At 42.2% G+C, this 20,835-nt stretch overlaps 1 protein-coding gene across 2 annotated transcripts; it reads left to right on the forward strand.

The window, feature by feature from the left end:
• Positions 1-2,762: 2,762 nt before the first annotated feature.
• Positions 2,763-17,721, forward strand: WDR61 (WD repeat domain 61). 2 transcript variants are annotated; one of them, XM_043523532.1, is made up of 11 exons: positions 2,763-3,321; positions 6,213-6,258; positions 6,343-6,370; positions 7,427-7,532; positions 7,916-8,088; positions 9,913-10,061; positions 10,812-10,905; positions 12,373-12,466; positions 14,175-14,267; positions 15,043-15,121; positions 17,015-17,721. In XM_043523532.1, the coding sequence occupies exons 2-11, from the start codon at positions 6,247-6,249 to the stop codon at positions 17,102-17,104; spliced, it is 918 nt and encodes a 305-aa protein (XP_043379467.1). In that variant the 5' UTR covers positions 2,763-3,321; positions 6,213-6,246; the 3' UTR covers positions 17,105-17,721. The 2 variants fall into 2 exon arrangements, with proteins under 2 accessions (XP_043379467.1, XP_007068412.1); XM_007068350.4 differs by having other exon boundaries at positions 3,301-3,409.
• The last annotated feature ends 3,114 nt before the right edge of the window (positions 17,722-20,835 follow it).

Below are 20,835 nucleotides of genomic sequence, written 5' to 3' on the forward strand. Positions count from 1 at the left end.
TGGCCCCCGCTGTGCATACTGAGCACCTGAAAATTTGCCCCTACCTGGACCAGATTCCCGACTCTACCTTTCATATTCACCATCCTGATAAACCAGAGACTGTGCCTTTCCGATACAAATCACATGCCCACTTCCAAGCAACCCACATGGAGCTTCAAGCACTATGTACCTCGGTCAGCAAACCCCTTCACTAAACTACTTACTATGGACGAGAGAAAGGAGTTGACATGTCAGCTGAGTGGCTCTGCAGGGGTTGAGTTTGAGTCCTGTGAAGCTCAGGCAACCCTCAGAGCTGAAACTCCTGATTATTGAATCTGCTGATTTTATAAAGATTTCAGATACCTCCAAGACCTTAATAAATCAAAGTTACCTGCACATTTGCCATCTGATAAAGACTAGGAAGGTAATTGTGATTGCTGCTCCTGTGTAGCGAAGAACTGCACATATCCTATTGTTTTTGAGTGGTAGCCATATTAGTCTGTATCAGCAAAAATAACGAGGAGTCCTTGTGGCACCTGAGAGACAAACAAATTTATTTGGGCATAAGCTTTCGTGGGCTAAAACTCACTTCATCAGATGCATGGAGTGAAAAATACAGTAAGAAGAATATATATTATAGCACATGAAAAGACGGAAGTTGCCTTACCAAGTGGGGGGTCAGTGCTAACGACACAATTCAATTAAGGAGTAAGTGCCTGATCTCAACATTTGACAAGAAGGGGTGAATACCAAGGGAAGGAAAATTACTTTTGTAGTGCTAACGAAGTCAGTGCAATCAAGCTGCCCCATTTCCAGCAGCTGACAAGTAGTTACCATCATGTGCCAACAACGCCCCTCTGCCATGTACATTGGCCAAACTGGACAGTCTCTACACAAGAATAAATGGACACAAATCAGACATCAAGAATTGTAACTTTCAAAAACCAGCAGGAGAGCACTTCAATCTCCCCGGACACTCAACAACAGACTTAAAAGTTGCAATTTTTCAATAATAAAAACTTCAAAAACAGACTCCAGCGAGAAACTGCAGAACTGGAATTAATTTGCAAACTGGATAGCATCAAATTAGGCCTGAATAAATACTGGGAGTGAATGGGTCACTACAAAAACTAAAAACTAATTTCCCCATACTAATTTTCCCCTACTATTACTCACACCTTCTTGTCAACTGTTTGAAATGAGCCACCTGATTACCACTACAAAAGTGATTTTTCATCCTGTTGATAATAGCCTACTTTAATTGAATTGTCTCATTAGAACTGACCCCCCACTGGGTAAGGCAACTCCGATCTTTTCATGTACTGTTATATATATCTTCCTACTGTATTCTCCATGCATCTGATGAAGTGGGTTTTAGTCCATGAAAGCTTATGCCCAAATACATTTGTTAGTCTCTAAGGTGCCACAAGTAATCCTTGTTGGTTTTTTTTGTTTGTTTTACAGGTTCATCTACAGGTTCCAGATCCTTAATTTAATTACCAACCTTTTCTTATCTTAATCACCCGGTTTCTGTTTGTAAACAAAACACTGACTCCCTGTCCCAGGGACACAAGCTAGGAGAAGCACCTCTCTGCAGAACTCACATTCCACACTAATGCTGCAGTTAAGAGCTCCGCCTGGGAGCGCACCTCCTGTATGAAACTTGGTGGGGGGTAGCTCCCTTTTTGGTAGGCCCCTAATTAGCACCCTGTAGCTAGTGTGTACTTTTAAAATTCAATCAGTACAGAGGTATCTCTTAAAAGTCAGTCCACAAATAATCAGGATACCACAGAATTGTGAAATTATACTAAATAATATTGTCTAGATTTTCATTCTTTTACTGCAGTATTGTGTTGGGACAAATGCAAAGGTCCCATCTCTGTTTTTACTTTGCTTACTCAGGCAAATTTTGACAAGTAAAGACGGATTACAAATTCTAGAATGCCTTCTGAATCACATCCAGGGGTTTTAACTTAATGTCCCAGTATCAGTTAATTTGGACAGCTTTTCCACAATCTTAACGCATGGGTGAGAGTTAGTAAATGAAATTTGGAAATGATCCAGTTTGCTGGAAAGAGTAGCCTACCTCTTCTGTATGATCATAGATGGTTACCAAGGAAACTTCCTCTTCCTTCAGTAAAGTTAAAGAAGCTACAGTATTTTCCTTGGAGGAGCTGTCAGGTGCATGGATCCCACTACCAGAACATTTTCAAGAGTATGTGGAGTCTCTATTTCACAGAATAGTCAAGGACAAGAAGAATTTTCTGGACAAGTTCCTCCCTAACCATGACAAAAGGCAGCCAGATACAACTCAAAGCCAGCAATTCCCTAAACTTCCGAGTCAGCCTCTTAAGAAGCCACTCCCAAATCCTGCCAATTATGTCCTAATGAGGTTTAATTTTTTGTTACTATTTATTATTAATTATAGTAACAAAAATAATTAGTTACTTTATTTGGAGCCCAAAATGTGCGAAGGGCTTTACGGTCAAATATGAGGGCAAGGTCCCTGCCCCAAGGAAGTTAAAATCTGAATGGCAATATTTCACAGGAGGATGGGGGAAGGGATGTGGTGCACAGCAAGCGACTGAGCAGTGTGGTTCAGCAGGAGTGTGGGTAGTACCACCAGTTTCACCATCATCTTTTGGAGAGGGTTATTGGCCCCACTGAAGAAATGTTTTGAGGGGGAACTTGACCAAGGAAAAGGTGGAGGCCAGGAACGGGGCAGCCATAGAGGCAGCAGGTGCTGAGAGGAGAGGGGTGCGGCGGTGGCAGCTAGCTAAGGGACTGGTGAATGGCTGGAGGGAGCAGGCTGCTTGGCAGGTGCTATGTGGGCAGGAGGCCAGGAGCAGGCGTCCGGGTGTGAAGTAGAGGCGAGGGGCTGGGATTGGTGAGGGGCTGCATGTGGCTGGGGAGGACTTTCACAGCAGCATTTTGGCTAGACAGGGGGGCTGAAGTGACGGGACTTTCCTAACTGGCCACAGCCCTGCGTGGGCCTGGCTGGGCCTGTGCGCAGAGGCACTCGCCTGGCACCCTGGATGCCCACCCACTGCGCCCTGCAGGCCAGGCCAGCCCCACCCCGCCTGGCTGCACATGGCCCTGGGCTCGGTGGAGTCACACTCGGGGCGAACAGGGCCCGTGCGCTGCTCTTCTGAAAGGAGAGAGACGAGGCGAAGAGGGGCCAGCGGAGGCGGCGCCGTGGGTAGCCCCCAGGGCACGTGGAGGGCGGCTCAAGAGGCCTTCTCAGCCACAAGGCGGCAGCACGACGCCCCAGCCGCGTCTTCCTCTATGATCACTGCGGGGAGACAGGCACCGAAGTCGGACGCTCCAGCCTTTCTCTCTATGGTAAGAAACCTCATCACAGGGCGCCGGCGTCGCGGGTGCTGGTTGGGTGGCAGCGAGTTCGGGTGGGAGGAGCAGGAGCGGCGCCCAGGTAAGAGATGTGGGGTCTCGGGGCGGGCGCCGGGCGCCTGTTGGGGTGTTAACTGGTGCGGGAGAGGGGAGCTGGCGCCGCGGACGGCGGGTGCTGGGGGGGCCGCCGGGGACCCGGGGGGACCCTCAGGCGGTTTCCGGGGAGGTGGGGGTGGTACAGGATGTCGAGGGTCCCATGTCCTGCGTTCCTCTTGGGCAGTGCCCACCCGCCTGCTGTTACTCCCGCCCCCAGGATCCCAGGAACTGGCCTGGCCCAGACTGGTCCGTTCCTCCGTGCAGTTGGCCGCGCTCTGCGTAGTGGGTGTCACTCCCCCCCGTGTAATTAGCTAGTTCCCCCTCTTCTTTGTGTGAACCTTTCACCCAGCCAGAGGGGAGAGAAGCGTTTCTTAAAAATTAAGAAAACATGATTATCAAACCCAAAGAAGTGGCAGGGGGACCCAGGAGTAGGTGTAGAACCTGGAAGTGTTTTAAGCTCACTTTTAAAAATCAGCTTGATTTCAAGATGACAGTGCCCATTTAATCTGTGACAATACAGGAAACCCCAAATTTGAAATTAGAAAATTTAAGTAATGAAAAATGGATTTCATATTTGCTTTACTTCCAGTCACCCAGCTCTGTCATATTTCTGTTGTTACAATGCACATGTATAGCCCTGAAAAAGTATTTCATCTTTCACTCTTTTCAAGTTTCTCTGCCTTGAAGTGTTTACAGCCTAAGGCCTCAATCTTGGAATGAGCTCCAAGTGGGTTGGACCCTCATTCCCATAGGATGCATATTGCAGGATCCATTGTCCTGGTCCCATGAATCTGTACAAAGTCCAATTGATTTAATTGGGATGCCATGTAAGTGGAGAGGTATATGGTACTGGATCCTGATGCAGGACTGTGGCCTTGGAAAAATAATATCTCACTGCATATCAGAACATGATATGATTACTAGAGGCTTCTTATTGCTGACGCTACTTTATATGCCACTGTTTGAATCCCAGGTAGGGCTCAGTGGCAAGTCTTGCCTTGGAAGGTTAAATAGTACTTCTACTCTTTTAGTTCATTCTTGTGGTAAACCTGAGGGATAAAAGAGGAAGGGTAAACTGTCTTGTGAAGATTTATTTGTATTCTTATTTGGGCTGTCAGTCGCAGTTAACTCACACAATTAAGTAAAAAAAATTAATCACAATTAAAAAAATTAATCGCACTTATAACAATAGAATACCAATTGAAATTTATTAAATATTTTTGGATGTTTTTCTACATTTTCAATATTGATTTCAGTTACAACACAGAATACAAAGTGCACAGTGCTCACTGTATATTATTTTTTATTACAAATAAATGCACTGTAAAAATGATAAACAAAAGAAATAGTATTTTTCAATTCACCTCCTACTAGTACTGACATGCAGTCTCTTTATCGTGAAAGTGTAACTTACAAATGCAGATTTTTTGGTTACATAACCATACTCAAAACCAGAACAGTGTAAAACTTTCTACAAGAGCCTACAAGTCCACTCAGTCCTACTTCTTATTCTGCCAAACCGCTAAGGGTTTGTTTACATTGATGGGAGATACTGCTGCCTGCTTTCAATTTACAGTGTCACCTGGAAGTGAGAACAGGCGTTCGTGTGGTACTTTTGTAGCCAGCATTGCAAGGTATTTACATGCCAGGTATGCTAAACATTCGTATGCTCCTTCATGCTTTGGCCACCATTCCAGAGGACATGCTTCCATGCTGATGATGCACGTTAAAAAATAATGTCAATTAAATATGTGACTGTTCTCCTTGGGGGGAGAATTGTATGTCTCCTGCTCTGTTTTACCTGCATTCTGCCATATATTTCATCTTATAGCAGTCTCAGATGATGACCCAGCACATGTTCGTTTTAAGAATACTTTCACAGCAGATTTGACAAAAAGCAAAGAAAGTACCGATGTGAGATTTCTAAAAATAGCCCCAGCACTCAACTCAAGGTTTAAGAATCTGAAGTGCCGTCCAAAATCTGAGAGGGACGAGGTGTGGAGCATACTTTTAGAAGTCTTAAAAGAGCAACACCCTGATGCGGAAACTACAGAACCCAAAACACCAAAAAAGAAAATCAACCTTCTGCTGGTAGCATCTGACTCAGATGATGAAAATGAACATGTGTCAATTCGCACTGCTTTGGATCATTCTCAAGTAGAACCCATCATCAGCATGGATGCATGTCTTCTGGAATGGTGGTTGAAGCGTGAAGGGACATATGAATCTTTAGCACAACGAGCACGTAAATATCTTGCGTTCGCATGGCACTGTTGTAGCTGGCGTTGCCTGTTCTCACTTTCAGGTGACGTAAACAAGAAGCAGGCAGTATTATCTCCTGCAAATTGTAACCAAACTTGTTTGTCTGAGTGATTGGCTGACCAAGAAGTAGGAGGAGTGAGTGGACTTGTAGGCTGTAAAGTTTTACATTGTTTTATTTTTGAATGCAGGTTTTTTTCCTACTTAATTCTATACTGTAAGTTCAACTTTCATGATAAAGAGATTGCGCTACAGTACTTGTATGAGATAATTGAAAAATATTTTTTTTTGGTTTTTACAGTGCAAATATTTGTAATAAAAAACAAACATAAAGCGAGCACTGTACACTTTGTATTTTGTGTTGTAATTGAAATTAATATATTTGAAAATGTAGTAAATATCCAAAATATTTAAAATAATTGGTATTCTATTGTTGTTTAACAGCACGATTAATCGCGATTAATTTTTTTAATCGCTTGACAGCCCTAATTCTTATTTCTGACCTTAATTTTTTTTCTTTTTGTTTCCAGAGTATTCCTATGCATATTCAGCTTATATAAAGAAATGACCACACAGGTAAATACACAGGAGTAATTAAATTAATCTCTCTAGTTTTATTTTTGACCATTTCTATAACGTGGATGTTCTTTTTCATTTCAGTACAGTATTCTCTTCAAGCAAGAACAAGGTGAGGAGATACTAACATGGTATTGTGCTGTTAATTTGTCTTCTCTAAAATCTTTATCTCCTTGGATTTAAAATGAGTACTAACAGATTGTATTCTCACTAAGTCTAAATCTATGTGAAACGTTTCACAAATCTGAATGGGTTTTATGGTATTTTTAGCTGCCGTAATCATGGTAAATAAAATTGGATTTAACGCTGCATGGGCATGATCCAAGCACACCAAAGTCAACAAAAGGACTCCTATTGACTTCAGTGGGCTTTGGATCAGGCCCTATGAGAACATTCCCAATCCATGTTACTTTTTTGTAGACTGGTTCAGGTGTACTTGAGAATGTATGGAGTCATAGGCAAGCCCATGATCCCTGAGGCCATTTACTGTGACCACGGCTCCCTGGATTCTGTGGTTCTACAGCATGTGCCACAGAATCCTGCAGCAGAATCCCATGTTTTCATGAGTGATAGTATTCCCAACTGCAGATACCAAGAGCTTCCTCCCTGACAACTTTTCCATTATAGTTATGAATTGTCAATATGAACATCTGCATCGCGTTTGATTTACTGAGCTCCTAGATTTCTAACACAATGAATGCTGTACTGATTTATTTTTCATTTTTGAATCTGATTGGTTTTTGTTAAATGTCCCTGTTTTGTTTTGTAAACTACCTAAACCTGACGCAGAATTTCAAAGTCTTTTGTACTGAAATGCCACAGTAACCAGAAGCTTTGCTGCAGGATTTAGGTCCAGCTGGCTACATGGTTTACATGGCCTTGACCGGGGCTTGCATTGTGCTGTGGATGGAATCTAACATGGCTGCTGCTCAGATACCGTGCTTCCTAGCAGCTTTCCATTCTGTTCTTTCCATAGTGTATGTGTTCTCAGGATGACATGAGAATTATAGGTGAGAGGGGAAGGTATTGTTAGCTGATTCAGCGCATTATTAGTGCTTCCGTCTGCTTATAGCAGGAAGTAAGAACAAGCAACTGCTGTGGGTAAATATACCTGCTTGATTCCAAGAAACACCATTGTTTTCTCTCTAATATTTGTGCTCTCTTTCAGCACATGATGATGCCATCTGGTCAGTTGCATGGGGAAAGAATAAAAGAGATGGTTCTGAAACGGTAATCTCTGGATCATTAGATGATCTAGTGAAGGTCTGGAAATGGTAAGTGAGGGGTTCAATAAACATTGGTTAAACTGATTAAATTTAAATTGGAAATACAATGTAAACTAGTGCAGAAATACAGTATTCTTTCCTTTCTCCAGCCCTAGAACATCAGTAGCTGTGCACTGCACAGTAAGTAGCAGAGCACTTTGCTTTGCTGAAATGGGGGCTGGGTTTGGGAAACAAACTGGAAAAAAAGGTTGTAAGTAGTGCCACGCACAAACTGTCTGCTTTCACTCTTCACCTGCTGTGCAAAAGGTAAGAAATGCTTTTTAAAAAAAGAGAGACCGATAAAGAAGGGGGAGGTGGGAAAGCTGGAGGTGGGTGCAGTACCTGAAATTACTGTTAATTAGTTTGTTTTTGTTTGTGTTTTTTAACAAAAGGACTGATGAAAAATTAGATCTACAATGGACTTTAGAGGGCCATCAACTGGGTGTGGTATCAGTAGATATCAGCCACACCGGTACCATCGCAGCATCCAGTTCCCTAGATGCTCATATTCGTCTGTGGGACTTAGAAACTGGCAAACAGATCAAGTCCATAGATGCTGGCCCTGGTAAGATCTTGGTGCTAATTTGGTTTATTTGTAATCTGTGTAATGTGTGTGTGTGTACAGTACAGTAGAGAACTAACATACTAGCTGGGAGTGATTAGTTTTTTTTATAGTGTCACAACTGTCTCCTTCCTTTTTGCAAAACAAGGATATGAGATTAACAGACATTCACTTGCATTCACTTTACCAGTGCACTCTATACTGGTATAAGCCAGTGTTAAACTGATGTGTCTCTGTTTGGGGTTGCACTGATAACAATCTATTTAAAAACTGATTTTAGTTAAACTAGTGCAACTTCTAGGTGTAGACAAGGCCATCATGTAATCTTGCTGGTTTTACTCACTGTCTCATTAGAGTTCTGAATTGCACTAAAGTGACTTTTTTGTTGAGGATGCATAAGGCAGAATAGAATCCAGTTATCTCATAGGTGTAGTGATCAGAAAGTCTAGTGGTGGCAAAAAACCCTATTCAAATACATAGTGATGGCTGAGATTTGCATACTAAGAAGGCCCCAGGTTTGCTGCAGGTGCACTTTGAAATTCAGTACTGTGCAGAGAGTGCTTGTTTATGAAATGCATGGCTATGTCCGAAGGCGCAAATCAAAACAAATAAGGCGTAAGCCTAGATAAGCCTTGACAAGCACTGAATTTCAATTTGGAGGGCACAAGATCTTAACCAAAGGATTGAAATACACCTCTACCCTGATATAACGCGGTAAAGCAGCGCTCTGGGGGATGGGGCTGCGCGCTCCGGCAGATCAGCGCGTCAGCATGTCTGGTTCCAACACTGATCTGAGCGGCGTGTTAAGGGTGCTGGGCCGGGGCTGAGGGGTTGAATAAGGGGCAGAGGGTCTCGGGGACTCGGTCAGGGAGTAGGAGGGGTTGGATGGTTTGGAGGTTCTGGGGGCAGGGCAGTCAGGGGATGGGGAACGGGGGCGTTGGATAGGGCATGGGAGTCCTGAGGGGCCTGTCAGGGCGTGGGGGTGTGGATGGGGTCGGGGCAGTCAGGGGACAGGGAGCAGGGGGGTTGGGTAGGGGGTGGAGTCTTGGGAGGGGTGGTTAGGAGCGGGGGTCTCTGGAGGAGGTAGTCAGGGGGCAAGGAGCCAGGGAGGGTTGGATAGGTCGGGGGTTATGAGTGGTCAGTCAGAGGGTGGGAAGTGACTATTAATAACGGAAATGCTCGAGACCAAAGCAAGTTTGATATAACGCGGTAAGATTTTTTTTGTCTCCCAAGGACCTCGTTATATCAGGGTAGAGATGTATTATAACAAGGAATGTTGGTAGATCAACCTTGTAGGGTCGGGGAATGAATGACTAAGCACATATATAATAAATCTGAGGCACACAGCACCAGGCTAAGTAGATAACTATAAAAAGTCACCATGTAATTCTATTTCAATGAATAATGATCTGCCCTGCACTCTTTTCCCTTATGTCTGTAAGTGCTTTCGGTCTCTGTTGCTGTAGTGCTGCTTCTGACAAAGGCAACCGTTCTTTCTTCTAATGCTTTTCAAGCAAATAGGAGGATTTTTTTTTTTTTGAAAGGCAGTGATAGCTAATGCTATTTAACGCTCTTAATATGCTGCTGTTCTAGGAGGATGCCCTAGACTAAGATATTCCTGGAAAATGTGATCTGTGATTAAGCTGAAAAACAAACACCTTAAGCGTTTATTCTGTCAGCTTTTGTTAGCTTGGTGTGAATTTAACTTTTGTGGCTGAAGTGCAGGGGAATAAACTATCTGTGAACAGGTATACGTGGAATTAACATTGTTGGCTAAAAACTATAAACAAGATTAAATATACCAAATATTTTTTCTTTTTTGTACAGTTGATGCCTGGTCGTTGGCGTTTTCACCAGATTCCCAGTATCTTGCAACAGGAAGTCATGTGGGAAAAGTGAACATTTTTGGTGTTGAAACTGGAAAAAAGGAATATTCTCTGGACACTAGAGGGAAATTCATCCTTAGCATTGCATATGTAAGAACTTCTCTTCTGTTAAAATATCATCCTTGTAATCTGCTGTAAATCACTCATTTTCTAACACTGTAGAAACAACCTTAACAGGAACCTTTATTTAAAAAACAACACCGACTTCCTTCCTACCTATCCTCCACTTCTAGGCAATAACTTTCTAAAGCAAGCACTTCACTTCTGCTTATAATTGCCGTTGGCCTTTCCTGTATGTATAATGGTCCTTTGCTCCAACTTAACTGATGAATTGGACCAGCCTTAAAGGTAATACAAGCTTTCTATAATGCCCTTGCTCTTCCAGCAAGGATATCCGACCATTACAGATACCAATTAAATCTCTGAATTCCACTTTAGGAGGTAACTTTGTTGATGGTGAAACTGAGGCATAATAAGTTTAAATGACTTTTCCTAAGTGAGACACAAAACTATCGAAAAGCACACACTCTTGACTGTAAATTATTACAATAGAAAATCCCCTGTTGTTGTACATTAGAATGAATAGTGCATCTAGTAAAATAAACAGGCAGATGGACATTAAGGACATTATGCAGTCTGAAAACTATCTGGAAAAGTCGCTCTTGCTCATGCGCTACTTATGAATTTCAGTCTTAGATCTTCAGATTTTACTGAGCCCAGCATACTAAATATCTTGCATGGCAGATTGTTTTGATGTCATCTTGTCTCTTTGCACCTTCTCCATCCTCCCAATACAAAATAAGAGTAGTTATAAAATGTGTAATATATGTATTGTTATAGAGTCCAGATGGAAAATATTTAGCCAGTGGAGCAATAGATGGCATCATCAATATTTTTGATATTGCAACTGGAAAACTTCTGCATACGCTAGAAGGTAAGTCTTGGAATGTTTGCAGTGTGCAAGTTATAGCTTTAGTCCAGATTAAAATGTTAGTTAAGAAACACTTTAATATTAGTTTGATGGGTTGAAATGTCATGTTAATTTGTCCATCTTGAATGTTCACTTGCAAGCTTACACTGATGGACAGGTTTCCAAGCCAGTCCACCTATATCTGTGCTCTGATCTAGGCACCATCATTTTTATGGTTCTAAATCAGGGGTGGGCAAACTTTTTTTTTTTTTTTTTTTTTGCCCTGAGGGCCACATTGGGGTTGCGAAACGGTATGGAGGGCCGGGTAGGGAAGGCTGTGCCTCTGCAAACAGCCTGGCCCCCGCCCCCATCTGCCCCCTCCCACTTCCTGCCCCCTGACTGTCTGCTTCAGAACCCCCGACCCATCCAACCCCCCCTACTCCCTCTCTCTCCTGACCGCTTCCACCCTGAACCTCTGCCCCATCCAGCCGCCCCCTGGGACCTCCTGCGCCTTATCCAACCCCTCCTCCCCCTGCCCCCTTACCATGCCGCTCAGAGTGGCAGGACAGGCTTATTGGAAAGCCTGGGAGGTGGGTGGGCGCAAGCCGCGCTGCCCGCATGGATGCGGGGGAGGGGGAGACAATGGGGAAGGGACCAGGGGCTAGCCTCCCCAGCCAGGAGCTCGGGGGCCGGGCAGAACGGTCCCACAGGCCGGATGTGGCCCACGGGCCGTAGGTTGCCCAGCTCTGTTCTAAATGCTGAAGTATGTGCAGGATCCAATTGTAAATCTTCAGCATGCACCATGGATGTGTTTTAGAAAGCAAAACCAGTTATGCTTAACTGGATTCTTCCTAACAAATCAGTTTAACTTTCCCCAGTGCTAGCAAATGAAGCTGGTCTCTCAATGCTGCCTTACTCCTTCTCTCCCCCCCCCCCCACCCCGATATTAAAAAGTTAGTTCCCATGGCTAGAAGAGTTCTGGAATGTTGAAACTCTCTAACAGGGATGAAGAGATACTCTTAAGTAGTTTATGCAACTCTCTTTTTAATGTAGTCTTAGAAAATATGTAAAAGACTGAAGATAAATGACACACAGGGCACAATATGACTTCTGATACCACGGTGCTGAATTTTTTTCTGTAGTTCTTCTAAGTAAGAACCATAGCTGTAAAAACATGGTAATCCTGTGTGGAAATGAATATGCTCTGCCATGACAGAGACTAGTGCTCAGGAACCCTCCAGATTCCTTATATATACTTATACTGACTGTACTGAGAAGAGTTTTGGGGGCAAGGGCAGAAGTAGCCTAAGAATGAGGAGCTTTAACAATTGTTCAAATATGTAAATTGAAAAGTATCTCCTTGCCTTTTTTTTTTTTTTTTTTTTTTTTTTTTTGGAGGAAAGATATTATCTTGACTTAAACTCGCTTTAATAATTCTTCTTACCAATGATAGAGTATTTACAGATCAACCATGCCTATTTTGAATTTTAGGCCATGCGATGCCAATTCGCTCATTGACGTTTTCTCCGGATTCCCAGCTGCTCGTTACAGCTTCAGATGATGGATATATCAAAATCTATGATGTGTAAGTTGTTTCACAAGACGTGATATAAAACTAATATTCTAAGAGGCTGTAATGTCCCAGGACAAACTACTCTTGGGGGAATTCTGCGCTGTACAGCTCATGTGTATATTGAATGAGCCCTGCAGATTTCTAACTTTTTGCGCAGAAAAAAGCTGCTGCCAAAATGTTGCTGCAGTGCTGCCTTTTGCCCACCAGACGGCGATGTGGCAATAGAACAAAGTTGCAGCTCCCCACAGTGAGGGGGAGAGCTGTCTTCCCAGCGCTTGTCAGGCCAGGTCAGGAGACGGGCTGTGGGGTGCAGGAGGAGGGGGGGCTGTCAGATGGGGGCTCATAAGGGCTAGTGGGGGAGGACAGACTGGGACAGGGGCTGAATGGGAGAGGAGGCACGTGGGGAGGGAGGTGCAGAGACATGGGGACGTGGGGAGGGAGGGCAGAACTACATAGGGACAGGGGAGTGGCTAGGTGAGGGCACAGAGACACATGGGGATGGGCAGATGTGCCTGACTAACTGGGAGAGGCTACGGGTCATCCAGGGTCTACATGGGGGAAGCTCCCTAACAATTCCTCCCTGCCCTGTGCCCCAAAAACAAAACACCTGTTCCGTACTTTTCCCACCCATACCCAACAGCCTTCCAAGTTCACACCCAGGCTCCTTCCCAACAATTTACTTCCCTCTCCCTCAGCTCCTCCGTTACCCTGACTCCCACAAGCCTTTGCTCTGCTTTTGAGGTGTGTGGGAAATACGGTTCTGTATTGTAGTTTAAATGAATTATTACACAAAGTTCTGTATTAATATGCTTAGTAAGGAATCTATTTGTTAAAAAACATGTCCTGAATCTTTTTTGCTGTCTATATTGTTACAGACATACTTGCTGACAGGTATTTTGAAATAAATGACCAAAAATAATTGAAACTGGTGTGATTATATTGTGTTGTTTTGACAAATAAAATATGCAGAATTTTGCAGAATGTTAAAATATTGTGCACAGAATTTTTATTTTTTTGTCACCAGAATTCCACCAGGAGTAACAAACCAAGCATTCTGCTGTATGGAATTATCTTAAAAGTGTGGTCGAATAACTTACTATTTTTTAAAAATCTGACATTTTAAACTGTAAAACACTAAATCCTGTGAACTTGGACTCTTTTTTTAAAAGGTGCAAGGGTAGATGGTGGATCTGGCTCAGAAAATTGAGCTGTATTGGTAGTTCAGTATACCTACTAGCCTCGTTCTTCTCCTGCATACATTTTTTTCTGGTCCACCTTTAGAATTTCTGCTTCATGCCTAAGATATGCTGCCTCATTCATTGTCTTTGTCTTCACACTCCCCTGAAGCCCTTGGCTTTCTCCCTATCGCTGCCCTCTTTTTCTGCAGCCTATCACTCTCCCGACTCTCTGTGGCAATACGATCTTCCTCCTGCTATCTGGGCTTTCTTTGATTTCCACCAGTCTGGCTTTTCTCCTTTCCGCTTTGCTGAAACTTCTCTCAAAATCACTACCTACCTTTTCCTAGCTAAGTCCAAAGGTATTTTATGCTCAAATCCTAGGCCTTGTTAGTTCAAGCACCCTGACTCTCTCCCCAGTGTGGGAGGGGCTGTGTTTCAGATAACCGTGACCTAGGCCCCCAAGAACTTACCTGGAATTAGCACATGAAATTTTAATGCATTTTTTTTATTATATGTCTGTCTAAACTTTTTGTCTCCCGTAGACAACATGCAAACTTGGCAGGCACACTAAGTGGTCATGGATCCTGGGTATTAAATGTGGCATTTTGTCCAGATGATACTCATTTTGTTTCCAGGTATTTAGCATTTTAATGAGTGAAAGATCTGTTATAAATTACTATGGGCCAGACTGATATCCTTACTTACATAGAATAGGTTTCAGAGTAGCAGCCATGTTAGTCTGTATCCGCAAAAAGGAGTACTTGTGACACCTTAGAGACTAACAAATTTATTTGAGCATAAGCTTTCGTGAGCTACAGCTCACTACATCGGAATAGTGCCTTATACAAACAATCCCATTGACATCCGTGGGGCTTTTTGTGCAGTTGAGGTACTTCTGCATGTAAATAAGGGTATCACAAGCTGGCCCTAAATTTTTGTAAAGTAGCAAGTAAGTGAACATACCTAACTGAAGGCAAAGATACTGATTCTCAAAATGCATGTTAATTTATTTTAACGATTGTAGCTTAGCTTCTCGTTATTTAATTGATGCATCATCCTATTGTACTATAGTATATTGTAAAAATAATGGTATCTTGGTAATAACCCTTGGAACAGTACAGACTAGTAAGAGTCTACTCAATTGTGCTTTCTTTAGCTAACCAATGTGCTTCAGAGAATTGGTGATTGCTGTGTTTGGAATTCTCATTTATTTTTCATGCTGTTCATATTAAAATAATTGCAAATTGAGGCCAGTGTTTCTAGAACCTGCTGGTAGATCTTCATTTATTCTGTTGTCTTCCCCCTAATTCTGAGGTTTTTTTTAATACTGTAGTATCAGATCTTTGGTCTCTTAATTATACTATAATCGAATTGCTACTAATTCAGATATTGATCTAAAATATTTTCCAGTTCATCTGACAAAAGCGTAAAAGTTTGGGATGCTGGAACAAGGACCTGTGTTCATACCTTCTTTGATCATCAGGATCAGGTATATTAAGAATGTAGGACATGTATAATTCTCTTATCCGGTCTTCTTATCTAGATAGATTTACTAGTATGAAAACTTCACTTCACTTAGGGCTTGTCCATACAAATGCTTAGTTTGCAGCAAGCAGGCATGTGAACCTGCCGCATGCTAAATGTCTGTGTGGACCCTGCTGCAGTACACCAGAAGTTCCCTAGTGTGCTTTAATCTGCTCCAGTTTTGAAACGGGCTAGAATGGGGTCGATTTACACCCTGGCTTGCTGCAAATTAAGTGTTTTGTATTGGCAGGTCCTTACATATTTTAATTGAAATCCAGGCTCCATTGAAGTCAAAAGCCCATTGAAATCAGTGGGGCCAGGATTTCACCACCAGTCCTTGGGATAGTACATTAACATTTTAAAGATTTGATGGTATTTGACAGTTGCTATCCTAGAATCTATTCCCCCCAGCTCCTCGGCTGACCTTTTCTAAGTACTGTAATACTTTTTACAGCCCCAGTCAAGAGGCACCCTCTAGGGTGGTGAAATGGAATCTCATCAGTCTGTATCAAATCAGTACATCTTTGCTACACTCCTGTTTTGGTTCATAGCAAACAGGGTGAGTGTGCTCTGTATGTAAAGGAAAAAATATAGACTGTTAAAGGGAGTGGGTTGGTGCCTTTTCCCCTAATTATGTAGGAAGAAATCCTGAAAGCTTATTTCTTCTTGAGGTGTTTTTCTCAAAAATCAGGATTATCAACTCATTTGCTGGGAGGCCTTCTTGGAATAGGAGCTCTCACTGGAGTGGTAGCTGTCTTTGAGACAGCGTGGGGGCTAAATCTTTCCCAAACTAACCTCTTTCCTCCCAAACATTTTGGGCATTTGAATGTAAGTGTTAACAAAAACAAACCAAAGAGAGGGGTGTATTTAATTAAAACAAAATAATTGAAAACAAACCAACCCTATCTTCCCTATTAGTCAGTTTTCACTTCCTTGGTAATTTGTGCTGTCATCGCTACTGATTTCCCCCAGTCTTTGAGGATAAACAGGGTAGATAAGACCTGGATATCTAATTTTTAAAAAAGTAAAATAAATTATTCTTTTTCTTTTTGATAACTGTCTTTTTGTATTGATGTCTTGCTCTCAGGAGACTAACACACAGTAGTGCCCTTCCAGGTGTGAGAGGAGAATTAATGAAAAGTGGTGGTGCAACTGACAAAGACTTCCCAAAATAGACTGAAGACAGAGCCCTTTTGGCAATAGCCCGCTAATGTGCTATTTTTAAATTTTTATCTTAGACCTTGTAACATGATAGGAATAGTTTAAGGACTGACCAAACCTCTATAGGGTTTGTATTAGTACTTAAGTCATTAGATAGCTGTCTGGGTTTACTTCTGCTGAAGGTGGCCATCTTTTAGCCTGTGCACCCCTCCATTTCCTTTCAGCCTTTCATTTCTCATGCTTTGTTTCCTTTCCCTTTCCCTTCCCCTTCCTGAAATTACTATAAACTAGTTTGGCTTGGAATGGAGTAGGTTACCACAGCTACTGAGAGAACCGAACTTGTTGAAATCGATTCACATTAGAATGACCATTTTGTACATACCTTGCATTCCTCATTCATCCAGGTTGTTGGGGCATAAACTGCATATTCAGCTAGATGGGTGCAGTAGGAAGATAATTGGGTTTTTATAGTATTTAAACAATATCAGGGTTCAGAAGATGAAACATGAGGCTAGTGCCTTTTTCAGACCGATGGCAGTCTCCTACAGTGCCTTGGTTATCTCAACAGCTTTACACTAGTAGTGGAACTGATATATTTAAATACTATCCCCACTACTTGGTGACTACTGAAAATGTGAAACAATGGCATCTTGTTACCCACTTCAATGAGCTATTGTTTGCGCTCTTCTATTTGCAGGTCTGGGGAGTGAAATACAATGGAAATGGTTCCAAAATTGTATCTGTTGGAGACGACCAGGAAATCCATATCTATGACTGTCCAATTTAAATATGCCGAGTCAGGCGTATTGGTTAATTATGTATGTACAGGTTTTCAGGAGTACTGCACTTCTCATATGTTGCCACTTACTTAAAGATGCTTCTGATTTATTTTGTTAATGTGATAATGTATTTTAACAATGCTGAGATGAATCTTGGACTCTATTGACGCAATTGAAAAATCAAAATGTACTTAAGGTTTATATGTATCTTTATCACTTTACATTTGGCATGAAAGAACTCTACATTTTAAAATAGAAGTTACTATTGTAGCTGCATATAATAACTACTGCTTTCTCTTAAGCAGTCTCAGGTACATATTTCCAAATACATACTGTTCCAAGGTGAAGTAACTGCTTACTTAAGCTACCTCCATATTTTTCTCTCCAGAACTATATAAATAGATTTGAATCTGAAATTGTTGACTGGCTCTGGCTGAGGCTTAATTTAAGAAACATTACTGGCTCTTAAACCGTGTATATGTGTCAGATATGGCAACCAGCATGCTGGTTGCTAAACAGTTGTCCTGGTGATGTGGGACAGAGTCATTTAAGTTGAACGTATTCTAGCACCTGTGCTCAAGGCACATGGTTCACTAGTCATGGTGTATCAACTTTAAATTAAAAACAACCACCCCAAACTTAAGTTTATATTCTCTTTTTACTGGAAGTGTATTAGCTGTAAAAGTTATAACCTATTTCCTAGCCCTGTGTCCTGACTATGAACTGATTCTTGAGGGGGGGAATTCAATGTGACACATGGAAAAACATTTTCTCATTGTTCCAGTTAAAATTCAACCTTTTTTTTTTTTAAACCCATAAAACCAAACTGTAGAGGGGAAGTTTCCTTTCATGTCAGTGCTTAGATGACCTGTTTCTGGGAGCTCTTGTAATACAGTCTCATTGTAGGGCATATGGTAGGTAAGCTATTGATGCAGAACCTCTGGATTGTTTCAGCTTCAAATTTCCCTCCTGCAGTAGGTTTTATTAGGTTTTTTTTTTCAATTTTATCTCAATGCAGAAGTTATATACAAAGTATACCATTAATTTCTTGCATTCTAAGGTTGATGTTACCATTTGCTACTTCTATAAAATACAGGCTTAATTTCACATTTTCCTCTATCATATGTCCTTCAGACAAGAAGTGTGTATGGTCATATCCTGTGTGTTTAACTACCAGTTTGAGGAAATAATAAACATTTAAAGGTGAGATGCTCTAACAGTTCCCAGCACTATGTAAGACACATTCTAAGGGTCCCTGTTTCCCATTAAGTTTTTATCATTGACACTAATGCTGTGAGTGGCAAAATCTTAACCATAAAATAACTTCCATAATTTGTGTTCTACAAATGTTACTCTTCCTCCCCACTCCATGTAAAAACCCTCTTCCTAGCTCTAGTGCAGGATTAGGTATAGGTTTTTAAATATAACATCTATTCTCCATAGTCTAAGTAGCAGCCTATGCCTGTAATGTGAACTGCAAGCAGGCTATCCCAAATGTGTAAGACAGCTACCTAATTATAAAATGGGCCAAAAATAAAAGTTATAGTATGCTTCATGTAGTGGTAGACAGGTATTTACAAGCAAAGTATGACATTCTGTGGTCAGTGGTAATGTTCAAAGGGGACTTTTTTTCTCTTCCTAATGCAGGGGTGGGCAAATGATGTGGCCTTCTGGCCAAAACTGGGAATAGAAATTGTATGGTGGCCATGCTCACAAAATTGGGGTTGTGGTGCGGGAGGGGGTATGGGCTCTGGCATGGGGCCAGAAATGAGTTCAGAGTGCAGGAGGGGGCTCTGGCTTGGGGCAGGAGGCTCTGGGCTGGGATTGTGGGGTTCAGAGGGTGGGAGGGGGATCAAGGCTGGGGCGGGGGTTTGGGGCATGGGGAGAGGCTCAGGTGTGCAGGCTCTAGGCAGCACTTACCTCAAGCAGCTCCCGGAAGCAGCATGTCCCTTCTCTGGCTCCTACATGGAAGCATGGCCAAGTGACTCAACATACTGCCCTATCCACAGGCATGGCCCCTGCAGCTCCCATTGGAGCATCAGAGGGATCCATTGGAGCATGTAGGAACTGAAGCGGGGCCATGCCGTGGCTTCTAGGAGCCACACAGAGTGGCCCCCGACCCTGCTGCTCAGCTGGAGTGCTGGAGCCAGGCAAGCCTGAGACCCTGCTCCCCAGCTGGAGCTCATGGGCTGGCTTAAAACAGCTGGTGGGCCAGAGCTAGCCTATGGGCTATAGTTTGCCCACCCATCCCACTGCAAGCAAGAGCTGAAGGTTCAAGTCTTTATTCTGCAGGTTGAAGTCATATGTAAGATCAGCTCTTTTCTTGTCTGAAGCTAGGAATTCCTTTAGTGGAAAAAGCAGGTAAATAGAACTGATGTAGGGGGTTATGTTACAGAAACTAAATCAAATTGTGTACAAGGGAGTTGCTTTTTTATACCATGTGGGCATATGGCCATATGCTTTTATGTGAACAGCAGCTATATGGTGATCCCTAGTGCCATCTCAGATCTTGCTGATTCTCTATACAAATACCCTTGGATAGAGATGTATACTGCTATAAACACAGTAAGTCCTGTCAGCTGCATAAATAAAAACAGCTAGCTACTTTGAACTTAAGCACGACTGGTGTCATTCTGTGCTTGTAAAATTATGTACGAGGCCCTGCACATTGCTGTTACAGTTACTGCAGCACATCAATGAAAATTTGAAAAGCTCAGCTACAGGAAGCACCCACTTTTCCATTCAGCAGTAGTACATAAATCCTATACTGATTTAGACAATGGTGCTACCTCATGTGACTAAACTGCTAATAGACTGTAGTTGCAGTGAGTACAGACCATCTCAACTACTTCTAGAAATATAATTGACAAGTGCTGATAGCCCCTGTGCATTTTATCTGAATACAGTCTGGAGATTTTAGAACCAATGGATTCTGAATAGGGACTTGTTTGATATGATCCCCCTTCAGAAAACTTATGACTTTACTGTAGGCTGCTGTAATCCAAAACAGTCCTAGCTTTGAGAGTGTAACTGAGCTAAGAAAGGACCTAAAACATAGGATAGGGAAACCTCTGCTACCTGAAGCTGGAACAGTAACACTAATGTTTTACAGGTTTATTATTTTAACTTGGTGCTGGAATAAAATCTAAAGAGATCACTGTCAGACAGCCACTGTAGTTACTCTACAGACTAAAGTACAAATAGAACAGATCTTAAGGTGGAAGAGTACATTTGACAGTATAGGGAGAGGAAAAAAATAGGTCCCTATTAAAAATACAGGACATAAGTTCCCTTGGCCTGCTAATGTAAGTGGCAGGTAAACCTAACTTCTCCACTCCATCTAAAGGTACTGTGAATTACAGAGAGGAATGGGGGAAGTCTCAGGGCCTCTACGCACTGTTTGAGACAAGGTCATGTACTTGGTTTGTGGAAAAGAAAAAGCTGAGTTCTGGCTATAATGGCCCCTCTGGGTACTTATTCTGGTGGAAGTGCTCTTTTTCCAGTTTAGCTTATCATTTTGGCAAGTGTTTCAGCTAAATTGACATTACTTACCAGACTAAGTGTATTCATCACAAGGAATTATAGTGGTAAAAAGCTTTTCCTAGTAGACTAACTTATAGACATACCATGCCTTATCCTATTTGAGTTTTTGCTACTTAGCCATACTTATGCTAGGTGGTAAGACAGGCAGACAAAGCTGGTGCTCAAGTAAATGATTAATGAAAAGTTTGTTTTGTGT

The sequence above is a fragment of the Chelonia mydas genome, chromosome 10 (assembly GCF_015237465.2).
Source record: "Chelonia mydas isolate rCheMyd1 chromosome 10, rCheMyd1.pri.v2, whole genome shotgun sequence".
Taxonomy (NCBI): Eukaryota; Metazoa; Chordata; order Testudines; family Cheloniidae; genus Chelonia; species Chelonia mydas.